General features: G+C 36.6%; 1 protein-coding gene across 3 annotated transcripts in view; it reads left to right on the top strand.

Annotated features, from left to right (window-relative positions):
• Positions 1 to 231: 231 nt before the first annotated feature.
• The window catches only part of LOC149548123 (transcription regulator), a 66,895-nt gene continuing 50,870 nt past the window's right edge, over positions 232 to 16,256 (top strand). The window contains exons 1-18 of one of the 3 annotated variants that reach the window (XM_089792149.1): positions 232 to 658; positions 9,511 to 9,811; positions 9,951 to 10,179; positions 10,362 to 10,698; positions 10,802 to 10,915; positions 11,069 to 11,197; positions 11,559 to 11,750; positions 11,845 to 12,042; positions 12,429 to 12,566; positions 12,880 to 13,005; positions 13,092 to 13,345; positions 13,838 to 13,941; positions 14,056 to 14,150; positions 14,236 to 14,478; positions 14,589 to 14,756; positions 14,978 to 15,080; positions 15,745 to 15,833; positions 16,212 to 16,256. The exon at positions 16,212 to 16,256 is cut by the window's right edge and continues 101 nt beyond it. In XM_089792149.1, coding sequence (XP_089648275.1) covers positions 512 to 658; positions 9,511 to 9,811; positions 9,951 to 10,179; positions 10,362 to 10,698; positions 10,802 to 10,915; positions 11,069 to 11,197; positions 11,559 to 11,750; positions 11,845 to 12,042; positions 12,429 to 12,566; positions 12,880 to 13,005; positions 13,092 to 13,345; positions 13,838 to 13,941; positions 14,056 to 14,150; positions 14,236 to 14,478; positions 14,589 to 14,756; positions 14,978 to 15,080; positions 15,745 to 15,833; positions 16,212 to 16,256 — 3,012 coding nt within the window. In that variant the 5' untranslated portion in view covers positions 232 to 511. The remainder of the gene's footprint in view (positions 659 to 9,510; positions 9,812 to 9,950; positions 10,180 to 10,361; positions 10,699 to 10,801; positions 10,916 to 11,068; positions 11,198 to 11,558; positions 11,751 to 11,844; positions 12,043 to 12,428; positions 12,567 to 12,879; positions 13,006 to 13,091; positions 13,346 to 13,837; positions 13,942 to 14,055; positions 14,151 to 14,235; positions 14,479 to 14,588; positions 14,757 to 14,977; positions 15,081 to 15,744; positions 15,834 to 16,211) is intronic. The other 2 variants (XM_089792148.1, XM_089792150.1) reach the window with 2 other exon arrangements.

Raw genomic sequence — 16,256 nt, 5'->3', positions numbered from 1 at the left:
CATAAAGAAATAGGTAATTTAAATTTAATTACAGCTCCATGATTGGTCAAAACTCCAATTATACTATAATTTATAATATTGTGGTTGATGAGAAAATTAAAGAACTCAATATCACTAAAAATGAGGGGAAAATGGAACACAAAAAAGAGTTCAAGTGATCTATAGCCTATTTGGGGGCATAATTTTCTTTTTCGTCCGCTAAGATATTGAAGTTATTTTACAACTATTGATATCATTTTACTTCACAGTCCAAAATGCACTTGCCAGTTTAAACAAACTTCGGGTATCACTACGGGGGCGCCTGTTCTGCATATTGCCTTTCATACATTTGAGCGGCTGAAGTGAAACTACCACGGATTAACGCAAAGAGCGAGCGGAAAAGCAAAGGTAAGTGTAATTATATTTGTATTCTCGAGCTGAAGGAAGCGGAGCTAAAAACGAAGGGGAGTCGTAAGAGGCTTAGGCGCTTGCTAGGGTTTCGAGGATACCGATCTGCAAGAAAGGAGGAGCCATGGCACTGCCTCTGCCAGTGGCGCAGACAATTACGAATTGTAATTTCAATATCAATATGGTCTCAGCCCTTGCCAGCCAAATTGGATTCTTGCTTCGCAATGTAAACGAGGCTAACTATCGCTCCGTCTCCCAACAACTGACTCACGTATGTTTCTATTCCGTTTCTTTATTCTCAGTGTAGTTACGGTTATGTTCTCCTGTTGTTATGCTGATGATGGATCTCCACTTCGAATAACAAAATATTATTTTCTTTCCCCCGAAAAACACTTCTCAATCCATAATGAATTTGTTTTTCCCTTTCCTTGCCCTTGAGCTTGCCTGCCTGGTCACCCACTTGCTTCGTTTATGGCAGGATTTTTTTTTATACCTCATGGACATGAAGTGTTCACAGTCGATGAGGTTTGAAATTGAAGCTGGTGGAAAAGACAATTTATACTATTATAATAAACATTTTGGATCACACTCTGGGATCCGGGATAAAAGAAAGTATGTAGAAATTCTCTCAGAAGGGTTAGTTGTAATCCCTCATAAGAAGTCCAGTGCTTCTATGGATGCCCGTTGGTTTATAATTTTACTTGGCAGGCGTATAGAAACCACAATTGTGTGTTTTCTCGTATCTCTATGACTGGTGTATGAACTTACCTTCTCGACGACCTGGCTTACATCAGGAAATTGAATCTTTTACAGCACGTAAGGTTTTTCCAGTCCATGAGATAGAAATAAAGCATCTGGAAAAACTGTAGAACTAATTTCAATCAATGTTTTGTTTCATTTTCATGATCATCGTCAAAATATGACCAAATATACACAGCTTTTTTTTTCAGAAGCTATAATATCAATCTCTTATAATTAGTCCAATACATTGAAGAATGCACTTCATCGTATGATTTTGAAGTGTATGTCAACTGAAATTCCCCTAAATCACCAGCAATCTGAGATCTGATCTGTTGACTTTGCGTTTCATTTTAAATGTCGTGTTTAATATGAAATAATCTGTTTCTGCACAAATGATTATTGTAAATATCTGCAACCAAATGAGTTTTTCCTGCTAAGTTAACAGTTGGTGATAATGGACAAAATATTCATTTCCACTCATTCTTAATCATTGATGTGCTTCATTCATCATTGTCTCCATCGCATACAACTTTTCTTCTGTTGATTGATAAATTATGCCTAAATTAAGAATGGCCTGTTACTTTGTTATAACAATTTTAGAAATCTGAGACGATACATACTGTCATCCAACAAAATGAAATTGAAATGGCTAGCAAAAAAGTTTATTACTTTCCCACTGAAAGATGGCGAGACATTGAAGTAGCTACCTGTAATCAGTAACAAATATTTAATAAACTCCACATTGCTACTGATCTCAGAAGAGAAAACAGGAAGAAGCCAGTTATTGTTAAGATCGACTTCTAGCTCTATACCAAACCACCAATTTTGGGGCATGCTTTTTTATAACAAACATGGCTTCCAAAGACCATAGTGTTTTTGAGCTATATATGCTGTGGTTTGGGCTTCTAGCCATCAATTCTGTTATAATGAAAGATGTTTCTTTTTTGACATGCAAGCTTTAAAGATATATTAGTTCAAAGAAATCTGTACATTGCAGGCACTGTGCAGGAAACTCTTATCGCACAGTACCACAATGAAGACTGCAACAGTCACAAATATACCGTGCAGGGTGAAATGCAAATGACACTTAAATTGAATAAACCAGCACCTAAACATTTGACATAGTTTTCTGCTAGCTAACAGGAGCAGAACTCAAGTCTTCACCCATCCAGAAACCTATGCATTTATTTAGACATTCCTAGTGGCAGTGAAGGCCAGATACAAGCGCATCATACATGCCCACCCACAGCCAAATGTGATCAACTCCCTCAAGAACATCTGATTTTCAATTCCTGTTAGACCATCTGTATAACTTTCAGCAAGGGAATTGAATGTATCCCTCTGCACAGGTGTTGAGATTGCAAAGGGGGTTCCTTCTTAGCTTCTTATTGTATAATACATTGGCTGCAGACCTGGCCAACAGATCTGCCTCTCTGTCGATCTGCCGATAAACAGATTAATTGTGAAGTTCCCGAACCATTGTAGGTCGCCCAGGACAATGTCCAGAAGAGATTGTGACCTCCAGTTGATCACCATGCCTGTTCTGACAGCATTTACCACCACGAAAGAATCCCCTTCTATCTCTACACTCTCTAGTTTGAGTTTTCTGCAAAGTCTCAGACCATGAATTAGAGCTTCAAATTCCAGAACATTATCTGTGAGCATCACCTATATCCAATGAGTGCTAAGTGTTCCATTTATTCTCATGAGAGATGGATTTGTGTGAATCACTACTCATGAAACATGTAACTGAGTTTGACTCAAAAACTACACAGTTAAATTGTGATAGCAATATCAAAATTTGACTTGCTGTGGTAAATATCTTCTACTTATCAATTGATGAGCTTAAGGGGTTTTCCAATGAATGGTTCATAAGGCGCAACACTTGGTGAAGGTTTTGCAAATGGGGTTGCAAGCAGAGTGGGTTTAATCACGGAGGAAACTCCGTAGTTAAGCGCGCTCAAGATGGAGTAGTACTGGGATGGGTGACCTCCCGGGAAGTCCAGGTGCTTCACCTCTTTGAGCATCTTTTAGATCCAATGAGTGCTAAGTGTTCCATTTATTCTCATGAGAGATGGATTTGGGTCAATCACTACTCATGAAACATGGGTCAATGAGTTTGACTCAAAAACTACAATGTTAAATCCTGATAGCAATATCAAAATTTGACTTGCTGTGGTAAATATCTCCTACTTATCAATTGATGAGCTTAAGGGGCTTTCTAATGAATGGTTCATAAGGCACACCATTTGGTGAAGGTTTTGTAAATGGGGTTGCAAGCAGAGTGGGTTAACCATGGAGGAAACTCCGTAGTTAAGTATGCTCAGGCTGGAGTATTACTGGGATGGGCGACCTTCAGGGAAGTCCTGATGCTTCACCTCCGTGAGCATCACCTAGATCCAATGAGTTTGAAGTGTTCCATTTATTCTCACGAGAGATGGATTCATGTAAATCACTATTCATGTAACATGGGTCAATGAGTTTGACTCAAAAACTACACAGTTAAATCCTGATAGCAATGTAAAAATTTGACTTGCTGTGGTAAATATCTCCTACTTAACAGTGAGATACTTCTCATCACGTTTTCTTTCTGATCTCTTTGCCCCACTGCTTGTAGAGGTCCTATCAAAGTTTAATTTGCTCCACCAAAGCCTGGTGGTTGCTAACCTGTGTTCGCTCTTTGATCTTTTGCCATCTGACCACCACTCCCCCAAAAGGGAGGGATGAAAAGACCATACCGGGGTTTTCTCATTCTTGCATCCCAAATTGTAAAGTTTGCATTTTTGGGGCCCAACACTTTTATCCTACAGTTAGCTATTTCTACTAGTGCAGCTTCCAGTTTGCTGAGCAGGGAGGCAATGCTCATTTCTTTGTTTTGAAACACTCTCGTTCTCCTTTTTTAATGCGTCCCACATAAGCATGGATGGACTAACTACCCATAGGCATGAAAATATGGCATATTTGTTAACTTTGAAATAGACTTAAAATGTCATTAGGAAGAGCGCTCAGCCAACCCAGCTTTACGAACAACCATTGCAAACATTCCAGTGTGAAATATGTTGCCACACCTCTTTTAGAGTCTTTCTTCTTTTTAATTTATTGATAGGGACCTTTTCATTGATTCTTTACTGTTTCTGAACTTTGTTTTAATTTGTTTTTTGCATTTTGTATCTAAACAAAGTATGCTACAAATATTTAATACAAAAGTGCATGGTATTTGCTGAATTTGAGAAGCCCTTGTCTGCAAGAGTAAACATTATCCCATGATGTTACATATGCATCTAGGGCTTACTTTGAGGGTTGACTCATGGATCATTCATTGCCCCTATCATAAATGGTGGCTATGCAAGATTTGAATCTTTCATTGATGGCTTCATGTTTGCAAGGAAAAACATTAATCTGATAGATAGTGAAGAATCACCTTTTGGCACTGAAGTTTGAAAACTGTAATGTTCAAGAAGAGGAGACAGGACTGTCTTTGGTGAGTGAGACTGGAAAAATTTCAATGTTTGTTAAGGGAGTGGTTAATGTTCTGCAATAATTATTCATTTGTTTTTTTAACTTGTCTCAGGATTGACATAGATATATTAATTTGGAATGCATCAAAATGGACATTTTTTCTGTAAAAGGGGCCAGCAAGTTCTTGGTAACCATTCATGACCTTAGTGAAAATTGTGAGCATGAGAGAGTTTCGATTGAGGGAGAACCATTCATGACCTTAGTGAAAATTGTGAGTGTGATAGAGTTTTGATTGAGGGAGGAAGACCACGAAAACTGTCATTGTAAATGTTGGAGTAAGATTTTGACACCAAATTAACTGACAAAGATAGGTTGAATTTTCCGTTGAAGGCTTTACAGTGGCAAGGTGAAAGATAATGAAGTTGCAAAATTCTAATGTTTAAAAGGAAGAAAAGTAAGGACTCAGTAGGTGCAAAATAATTGAATCTCATCAAAGGATTTGCTTTAAGAATGGTTTAAAACATTTTTGTTGGAAGCTTCTAAAATATTAAAAAATGCAATTCATCTGTTGAGGAGGATTTAAAAGTCATGATTATTAATCTGGATGATGGTGAGGTTTGGGTTCTGGCCACAATTGAAAAAGTTCAACTCTGAGTATGGTATTTTGATTCTAATTCATGAGATGTGGGAGGGCTGTTAGGGTATGGTCCATTAACATGGTCTGTTGAGAAAGGATGCAGGAGATCATCATCCATCATCGTCATTATCCTAGTGTCTTTATGCTTGCAACATATTGAGAATTCTTCTGGCATTAAACCATGCTGGCTCATATTGGATCCTCATACATTTCATACTTGGACTTGGATAAAAAAGGACCCTCTGAAAAGAAACTAAAGAAACAACAGAGTTCTAAGTGAGAACATACATCTGGGATATGTTGAAGTTTCACTCTCAAAATGGTTTCAGTATATTTCATATCTGTCAACATTAGAACCTTTCAACCATTGATAGTTCAGACCTGGCCTAATGTTTGGAGTAACTTGTATCTATTGAATACGATAAGTGGATCGATTTTCTTGTATGCCATGGAATATCTTTTGAAATATGATATGTGGGTTGATGTTCTTGTATGCCATGGAATATCGTAGAGTTTCAAAATTGAAGTAATCTTTTGTATGTCAAGGGCTTGTCTAGGACATTAAATCAGAATTGAACTCAAAGGGCTGACAAAATGATCGAGATAGATCAGGGTAACACTTTGTTAGGGTATGGTCCATTAACATGGTCCGTTGAGAAAGGATGCAGGAGATCATCATCCATCATTGTCATTATCCTAGTGTCTTTATGCTTGCAACATATTGAGAATTCTTCTGGCTTTAAACCATGCTGGCTCACATTGGATCCTCATACATTTCATGCTTGGACTTGGATATAAAAGGATCCTCTGAAAAGAAACTAAAGAAACAACAGAGTTCCAGAGTGAGAACATACATCTGGGATATGTTGAAGTTTCACTCTCAAAATGGTTTCAGTATATTTCATATCTGTCAACATTAGAACCTTTCAACCATTGATAGTTCAGACCTGGCCTAATGTTTGGAGTAACTTGTATCTGTTGAATATGATAAGTGGATCGATTTTCTTGTATGCCATGGAATATCTGTTGAAATATGATATGTGGGTTGATGTTCTTGTATGCCATGGAATATTGTAGTGTTTCAAAATTGAAGTAATCTTTTTGTATGTCAAGGGCTTGTCTAGGACTTTAAATCAGAATTGAACTCAAAGGGCTGACAAAATGATTGAGATAGATCAGGGTAACACTTTTACCAATAAATAAGCTATAAAAGTGGTCTCCACTAAGAAACATCACTCCTAGTCCTCCTTGAAGAAGTTGGAGCAGTTGAGCCAAATAGCTTCTGTGGGAGATTAGTTTCAGCACAGTAGCATTTTATATAATCACATTGGCACAACACATTGAAAATGTAAATGCAATTTAATAACACAGGTTTAAAATGGGACAAACTCAGCAAACTAACTGTACATTGAGTTTAGAGATAGGCATATATAATTAAAATCTGAGAACCATTTTGGAAGATCTGTTTCAGCATGGTAGCATTTTATATGATTGCATTGACACAACACCAAAAAAATGTAAATGGAATTTAATCACACATGTTTGAAATGGGACAAACTTAGGAAGCTATCAAGTTCAGGACTATCTGACATATTTTTGAAAAACTCAGGTTCAATATTTTCTTGTGAGCTATCGAATAACTCATGAGTTGTTCTTCAGTTATTCAAAAGATTTTAGCTTTTTGGGGCTAAGGTCCAGTTTTGACTGGAATTGGCCTGCCAATATTGAATAACTCATGATTTGTTCTTCAGTTCTTCTAAAGATTGCAGGTTTTTGAGTTTAAAGTTCAGTTTTGACTGAAAGTGACCTGGAAATTAGAATTGGTACTGGAAACAAGTTGAACCATGGTCCATGATCTTGCAATGTTTGCTACTATGGTTTCAGGAATGTTTATATAGGACATAGCTAAGTGTGCTTTTAGATTAGTTAATTGTTGTATTGAGATGGATATGACAATGTGCACTGTAAACTTGATTCTAGGACAACTTGAGCAACCTCATAATCCTAAGCTACCGGTTCAAGTTCAATTAGAAGTTTGAGTTCGAAGAACCGGTTCGCTGGTATGGCAAAATTTTGGAAAAGGGTTTGGGTTCGTTTGTATTAAAACATGTAAACATTATAAAAAATCATAGATATATACATTTTATGAAGCTAGAAGCATGAGTTAAGATTAAAATGTCACATAGTATCGTAAAATCATAGGATTAAACAACAAAAATACCATAAACTTTAAAACTTGTAATCATAGAATCATGAATTGTGATCATACCATCATGCATTTCAAGCTCAACACCAAAGATTCAAAACATTAAAATTAACCAAAAATGATAACAGCAAGTTCAAGTAAGATTGTCTCAAGTTCAACTAATGGATTCAGAATTTAGTAATATTCCTCTTCTTCTTCATCAACTTCTTCTTCGGCATTAATTGACTCAGCAAATGAGCTAAGGCCAATGGGATCAGCAGCAGTAGTACTAGTATTGGCCAACATGAGCCTTTCACTGCCATAAATGAGAGGTAGAAGCCAACATAAGCCTTTCACTTACACTTTTTAGGGTTAAGGGTGTGAAAAATTTATAAAATTTGCAATTAAAAAAAAAAAAAACACTGTTTGGCCGTCCGTGGGGCCCAGTTTGCCCAAGGTCGACTGTGGTTCTATCTGGGCTAGACCAGTTTGCCCAGGTCTGTCCGTCTTGGCATCAAGTTCGAACTGGTGTCCCCAAAATCGAACCCTGGCCAAACCAGACTGCGAACCGTACCCACACCAGGTACCAGTTCGTACCCAGGCTGGTCCGGAAGAGGGGGAGGCGAACCTAGGTAACTAAGGTGCTAACCATGGGGGATAATGAGGAAATATGCCTTGATTAGGTTTTCTGTTGCATGATTTGATAGAGGCATGTGCGCAATCCTGGATGTTAGTGAACTCAATTATTAACACCCACCAGTAATGATGAAGGCAAGTGCATGCAGTCTGTAGGTTAGCAGTGTGGCCAATTAACTTCAATGAGATCTGACAAAGTGCCTTTGGAAAGTTTATCTGCTTAAAGGAGGATGATTATGTTAGAAAGGAATGCCTGTTCGGATCTTCTGGCAGCTGTTACATCTTTTAGTTCAGTCAATAATCTCACACTTTTGTGGATCATTATATTAAGATTTTGATGAGGTCTCCAGTTTGGTTGGTTTCCGATAGTGGTTTTGGCAGAGCCAGATTGCCTTTAGTCTTTGGTGTATCCATGTGTCCTTTTTGAGACTTCGCTCCATGTAATACTGACATTAACATTTATCCTACTCCTGTATCATCACGTGGGGCTCAAAATTTTCTGATTAGTACTGGAAAGATTCCCCCCAGCCAAAAAGGACAAACTTATCTTATGCTGATCATCTGTTGGAGCGAACTTGCATTTTCAGCTTTCTGTTATTCTTGTATTTTTAAGGGAAATTTTTCTCATTTGGAGAATGAATTTGTGTTCAGTTGATAGGGAACTATGACGTTTTCCACAGTGAAAAATCAGAGATCTTATGAAAATTGTAATTTCTGAGAAACAAGTTCCAAACAATTTAGTGAGGTTCCTGTAGCCTAGCATTGCAACCTAACTTTTCAAACTTCTTTGAACCTAGATGGATCCCACATGCAGAAGTCTAAATACGTTTTTTAGTTGTAACTTAGTTGAACAATAACTTCAAACAACCATACAGCTGTCCTAAGCACCTTTTATGATTTTAGTTTTTGACATAATAGAAAATGCCAAATTAGATATTTATTTTTATAGAAATTCAGTTCTCTTTCTTATAAGTTAGCTAATGTGTTATAAGTGCCAGTTGTCATTGAAGTCAAAGCACCAAAAGGTTGCTAAACTCTTGAGGAGCCAACAAGTGCATCAAACCTGTTGAAGCATTGAACATCGTGCATAGATAATTTCCAGCCCTAGAATAATAAAATAATTGCACTTCTAGCCTAATCACATTTTGGCCATGACCAAGAGCTAAAAAATTCATTTGCACTATGACTGGGGACCATCTTCATGTGTTAGGTTGTGGGTGGAGGCCTGAAAAAAAAGCATGGTTAGAATACAGAGATGTTCGAAACTGAGCTCAAGGATTATGCCATCTTTCTTTTCTGCCATTGTACATTCAGATTCTCACGTTTTTTTTGAATAAACGTAATATTTCCATTGTTTTAATTGTCATTAATGTTTTCAGCACCTCAGAATCAGATAGTTTAATTGGTAATAGTCGTTTTTATTGCACACACGAGTTATTGATGAAGTTTTTGTTATTCTTGATAGTTTGCAGGATATGGGTTAGATTGTAGCATTGTTTTGCTACAGAGCTGCTTGGATCAGGTAAATTTGCGTGATGGAGATGTGCAAAACATGCAGTTAAAGTTGGAACTTCTCTCTGTTGTGGTGAGACATTTGGTGCACCAACCAAACTTTAGTACAGTTTTCTGTCAAGCTGTACAAAATACTCATATCACTGAAGATATTCTTGGAGATTTGTCAAAGGCCCTGCATTTATCATTACCCGAGCAGCTCAGTTTGGGATTTTCCCTAGCAGATTCAGACAACTTAAATAGAAGCCATGAAGGTGGGCACAGTTATTTGTTTGTATTGAACATTTCCCAAGATTCTTTTGTTTTTTTTTATTAAGATTTTGGTTTTCCTCTCTCTCTATTTTTTGTTCTCTGTTTAGAAGGATTAACCCTCGAAAAGCACCCTTTTTCCAGGCCAAAATTTTTGCAAGTCTAAAATTATGGAACTGTGTGAGAATCCTACATCTGAAATCTCTGAAGATCTTATTGAGCGGATTTTGTTATTCCTCCATCAGAGTGAAGGGCTATCAAAACACGTACCTTCTTTCCTTCAGGCTTTGTCATTGTTAGAGCCGAAAGTACACATGTCATTACTTCTCAAACCACTATTAAAAAATGATGTAAATACTGTCAGCACTTTAAGGTATTTGCTTCTTTTCTTTTCTCTTATTATTGTGAAGCTATTATTTTTCCAACAGTTCTTATTTATTGAACTTGGGAGGATAAACAGGATTAGATCCTTGATTCGAAAAGGTCTCTTTTTGGCCTTTTTTTGCTAGTTTTATATGCACACTATTTCAATTCTGTACTGTTTGGTCACTGCAGGAGTTTTCAATCTTGTGCATGCAATTTGCAAGTGTCAGATACTGTTTTGACACAGTTGGAAGAGGCTACTGATGTTGCAAGAATAATGGAGGAGCTTGGATATGGCTGTACAATCGATGTTGCACATTGCAAAGATGTTTTGTCATTGTTTTGCCCACTTACAGAGCAGACTGTTTCCAAGATAATCAGTACTGTTGTTCGCACTCACACAGGCCTTGTTGATGCTCATGGCACGCATGGAACATTTTATTCTTCACTTTTTAGTAGTTCCACAACTGACTGTTCATGGTTAACCTCCTGGAATATAGACGTTCTTTTAGATTCTATTAAGGAATTGGTGAGTTTTCTGCGATTCACTTAACTTGTTGCAAAGCTATATATTTTATTTGTGTCATGCTTTAATGAGCTTTGGATGAAGCTGATACTGGTTGTTACTGCAGGCCCCAGACATTAGTTGGGTTAAAGTAATGGAGGCTTTAGATCATGAAGGGTTTTATATACCAGATCAACAGTCATTCTCAATGCTGATCTCAACCTATGCAAAAATTTGCCAGGTAAACATGGCAGAGTTCTATATCACCAGATCCTATTTGCATGCTTATATATTTTTTGCATTTCTGTAATGCTCCCTAAGTAGGGAAAAAAGGGTTTGCTAACCATAAATGACGAACTGAATATAGTTGGTTTTGGATTTTAATTGCCTGCAGGATCCACTTCCTGTTCAGACATTTTGTGGAAGTGTATGGAAGAATGATGAAGGTCAGCTATCGTTCTTGAGATTTGCTGTATCCGCATCAGCTGAAATTCTGACATTTACAAATTCAAGAAGGCTACAGGTGATGACTTAGCTTACAAGTTCATCTATTTTTTTGATTGATATTCTAATGGTGGAGTGCCCTTTACCTTTCAATGTCAAGAGTGTGAGTCATCTCTTCAATCAATTTCTCCATGACTTGCACGAAGCATTGCCCATTGGAGTAAACCATACTGAGAATTGGATATAGTGATTTACCTGGTTTAATGTTCATCTTTTATTCCAAATAAACATATTTGTGTTTTTTTTGGGATTTGAACACAGCTCTCCACTATGAAAGCTTCAATGATTTAACACTTTATCACATCACATTTGACACAGCCTTCTTAGCTGTTATGCTATTTTTCGATATTTGATTAATTAAAAAAATCCCACTTTGACAGGCACCCTTGGAAGTTCCACATGGAAATAAACTTCCATTTGGTAATATGAATCAGGCATGGTTGTCTATTGATCTGGTAGAGGTACTGTGCCATTTGGCAGAGATGGGGCATGGGGCTGTTGTGCGCTCGATGTTTGAGTATCCTATTAATCACTGTCCAGAGACTTTGCTTGTCGTTGTTGCCCAAGTCAAAGTTAGTTGCCTGTGACAGTTTTGTTTCATTTTTTTTCTATGTTTGTGACACTTAATTTATGTTGACTAATCATAATGCAACACCACTTGTGCAGACGAACTTCAACATGCTTCAGCGTGATATATTTTCTACTCTTTTTTCCTTATGCCTTGGGGGAAATCTTAGTAGCAGCATTTTACTTAACCAACTTTGGCATATTAATCCTCAAATTGTCCTCTGGAGTATGATGGACATCCATTCAAAAGATCCTAGTAGTATCTCAAAAATTGCAGATGCATGCCAAGAGATAAAGGTAAGACAGTGAATTCATTACAGCACAATTATGTGTGCATATTTTTATTGTTGTGTATGTAGGAATGAAGCTATATTGTTTGCCCACATTTTAACACGGACTATTTATGCATATCATGTCTCACTAATGTGCCATAAAGAAAGAACCAAGTGCGGCAATTGCTGGTAATTTTGGGTAAAAGTCAGTATTAGAGACATTAGCCATGTCGTTGCTCAGGGATTGTGTACTGGGGACAGCTGGGGAACCCCATGTTTTACTTACCCTCCAGTAAATTTCAAAGAAACAACTGGAGAGGGCCCCTGTAATTTACGTTTTATTAGCTTAGAGTTGCTTTTGGTTTAATATTTATTGTCATCATTATTAAACACATAACTTGCAATTTTCAGGCATTGTCTCATGTGTTGGACATGACACCCTTTTCTTTTGCAATTGAACTTGCGGCTTTTGCATCTAGAAGGGAGTATTTGAATTTGGAAACATGGCTAAATGACAATTTGAGCACTCATAGGGATACCTTATTTCAGGTAAAGGTTTTGAATGATGCTTATCCCTTTCAAATTGGTTACAATGAGCAATGCTGTATGCTTTTTTTAGTGACATGGATTTATAGTTTAAGATAAATTTTTATTTAATGTGTTTACCTTTCTAGTGAAAAAAAGGTGACCCATTAAATGTTTTGGTCATTAATGCATACTATTTCACGATCATTAATGCATACTATTTCATGACATTGATTACTTGTATGTCTTTTAAGGGCTCTTCACCTTTCTAGTGAAAATAATGACTCAACAAATGTTTTGATCACTAGTGCATACTTTTTCTTGTCATTGACTACAGGCATGTCTGAAATTTTTGAGGGAGAGAACATTATTTGAAGCATCAAATGATGCGCTGGGAAATTTAGCCCAACGTTCTGGACCTATAGTCAATCTTTCTTTGGATACCACTGCAAGCTTCTTTAAGGTTGGCCATATTTTTCTCTCCGTGATATATTTAGAATGAATGAACGTATCTTGCTTTGCTATAGGACTGTGATTTTTTTTTTTCAGGTGCTTCAGTCTAATGTTGGCCAATTGGAGTCCCGAGATCTTGTGGAAGAAATGAAACGGTTACATTCTGCAATGGTCCGTGTGAACCCCCGATTATTAAGTGTTGGTGCTGCAGAGCAGTCACCATCTGAAGTATTTGCTGCTGATATTGATGAAGAGTCAAATTCTTATTTTCAGAAGATCTATGTTGGGCAGTTGACTATTGAGGATTTAGTGCAAATGCTTGCATGCTTCAAGGAGTCTTCTGAGAAAAGGTATATTACTTGCTGACGAATTAGTTACTACAGTTGACTGTTGCAGCTAAATAAGATGTCATTCGATGGATTTAAAGTCTATGTTATTTTCATTTTGTTCTTTTAAATTGTCATTGATTCAAAAATGCATGCAAACTATCTTTATTTTTTTGATTTTGTCTTATTAATTTGCAACACAAAGCTTTCAGGAAAAAAGCAGTGTGTAACTAATCACATATTTTAATATCAAAATTGACAACTTTAACATCCAACTTTAATATTCACTTTGTGCTAACTAGTTTAAACAGTTTTCATTTTTTATTTTCCATATTTAGGCAATGTTTAACGTGAGAATCGATGCAATTGAATTGCAATATTTTCCCCATATTTTAACCTTACCCTTTTTAATGTGAATGTTTCTGGCTGCATCTGCCCCGAATTGTAATATAGTTGAATAATACCTATTTCAACATTTTGCTATTCTAAAGGGCTGACACATGGAGCTTTTTGCAGGGAGCAAGAAATCTTTGCTTGCATGATACAGAGCCTATTTGATGAATACCGTTTTTTCACAAGGTATCCAGAGAGGGAATTGAAATTGACAGGCATTCTTTTTGGTAAGTATTAGTATTCATCTCTTCTTGCTGATCATATACTGTGGATTATTTACCCATGCACATTCATTTTAAAATTTAAATTTGTGATAATGTAACTGTTTTCATATTTCATAGGCTCAATCATAAAGCACCAGATTGTCTCATCTCTCACCCTTGGCATAGCGCTACGTTGTGTCCTTGATGCTCTGCGTAAACCTTTGGACTCCAAGGTTGGCTGTTATAGTTTGTTTTTTACTGAAATTTTGCACCTATGGTTGGTATAGAAACTTGAGATCTTACTAGAAATTTTTGCAGATGTTTTCATTTGGCTTCACAGCTCTGGATCAATTTCTTGATCGACTAGTAGAATGGCCACAGTACTGCAATCATATCTTGCAGATATCACACGTGCGGGATTCTCATGGAGAGTTGATTGAGTTTATAGAAAGGGCTTTAGCACGCAGTTCATCTAGCCATACAGAACCAACAGTTGGGAATCCTCCCTCATCAGATCAACACCAGAGTTCAATTTCTTTGCCATCTTCTGATACAATTGAGGTAAGTGGTTGGCATGTGTTTGGATATGTTGGGGCACATAAGTAACTTGCATCTGCATTCTTTGACAAGCAGTTGAGAGCTGAGTGTCATCCTTTGTGTTTGTCTATTAGAATTCTGATTCTACATGGCAGTCAATTGTGGGTCCGACATCATCACAATCTGCATTGGTACAGAGACAGCAGGGAAATCCAGCAAGCTATGTTAGACAGTCTTCACTTCTGGCAACTGGACAGACGATGTCAGCCAATGGCCAAATTGAATCTGGTCCAGGATTGAAGGTGTTATATTGTAGCCTTTTATAAGCAAGAAACAAGATCTTACTTTTTACTTAATAGTTTATTTTTTCCAGCAAATTATTTGATATCATCTGTTTATTAATCTTGATTTCTGGGCATTTTTTTAACCCTTTTTTTCAGAGCGATCTTTTGTAAGCAATAAAAATCATGCTTGTGTTCAATGCTAGAAATATAATTTGCATTTAAATCTTGTGCATGATTAGTCGTCTCAAGCAGCACCTTCTCTGCAAGCTGGTAGTGGATCAACAACATCTATGGTATCCAGTCAGGGGTTTTTGTGCAATTCTCGAGGTTCTGCAGTTCCAGGTATCTTTATCAATTATTTTGCCTTTTGGAAATGCAGACACTGTTATTATTTTAACTAATCAAAGCTCCAATGGTCAACATTTAAATTGTTTTTAGATTTTTTATTTAGATGTGAGGTATTTAGTGTATGCTGTAGCTAATCTGGGACAATCACATTGCATTCCTTTTTGCGTGTTTGTACCAACCAAGAAGATGTTTGCACATCAACTTTTCTGGGGATGTCACCCCAATATGTATTTTTTTCATCTTTTTATCAATGCAGGATAAACGATCACCTTATAATTTTTGTATTTAAATTGAGAATTCTGTGGTAAATATATTTTAAACTGTTTGTTTACATAAGTTAGCTGTGACAACCGAGTTCCATTAATATTCATGACATATTTGTTCTATGACCTTTTCTTCACGTGCTTCAGTAAAATCACAAGAAAAGGGAACCCACAAAATATATAAATTCATCTAAGCAATGCTAGTATCAGAGATAAGAAGGATGTTACCACATACTTCCTCTTTTGGTTTTTCAAATCTTTTGGATGAGGACTGGCAAGACAGACTGATTGAAATTATCAATTACATGGATATTTTTTGTGAAATAATATATCCTGTTTAGACATTGGTTTTATTTTTATATTTTAATGGTTTTCCTTGTGCTTGTGCATGACAGTTACCAGACAAACTTTAAACAGCTTTGGACATGCTCTTAATATCGAAACATTGGTGGCTGCTGCTGAAAAACGAGATGCAGCTATTGAGGTATTTTCTTTAGAAATGAGATGTTGCCATTGTTTTAATCTGAATCCTTGTGGATCCATCAAAAAATGTAACTAACCAGTGGAAGTCATCAAGTAACACTGCAATCAACTTTTAGACACATACACACATACACACATATATGATATATGTATGTATTTTTGTTTATGTATGTATGTTATGTGTATGCATAAATATTCATGTCCATATGTACATGTGTACATATATCTACATTTGTATATATTTATAAAGCTTAATTGTATTCGGAAACATTAAATTTTTATGTAAGCTTTTTTTCGATGAGGATCAAAAAACTCTTAGTGGTACAATTACCAATTCACTGTTGAGGGAGTATCATTGATGATATATGAACAAATACAGGCACCTGGCCCAGAAGTTCAAGATAAGATAGCTTTTATGATTAAT

The sequence above is a fragment of the Cupressus sempervirens genome, chromosome 7 (assembly GCF_028749045.1).
Source record: "Cupressus sempervirens isolate cs-2001-9-10 chromosome 7, ASM2874904v1, whole genome shotgun sequence".
NCBI lineage: Eukaryota > Viridiplantae > Streptophyta > Pinopsida > Cupressales > Cupressaceae > Cupressus > Cupressus sempervirens.
The sequence above is the reverse complement of the archived record's forward strand: the minus strand, read 5'-3'. Positions and strand labels throughout refer to the sequence as shown.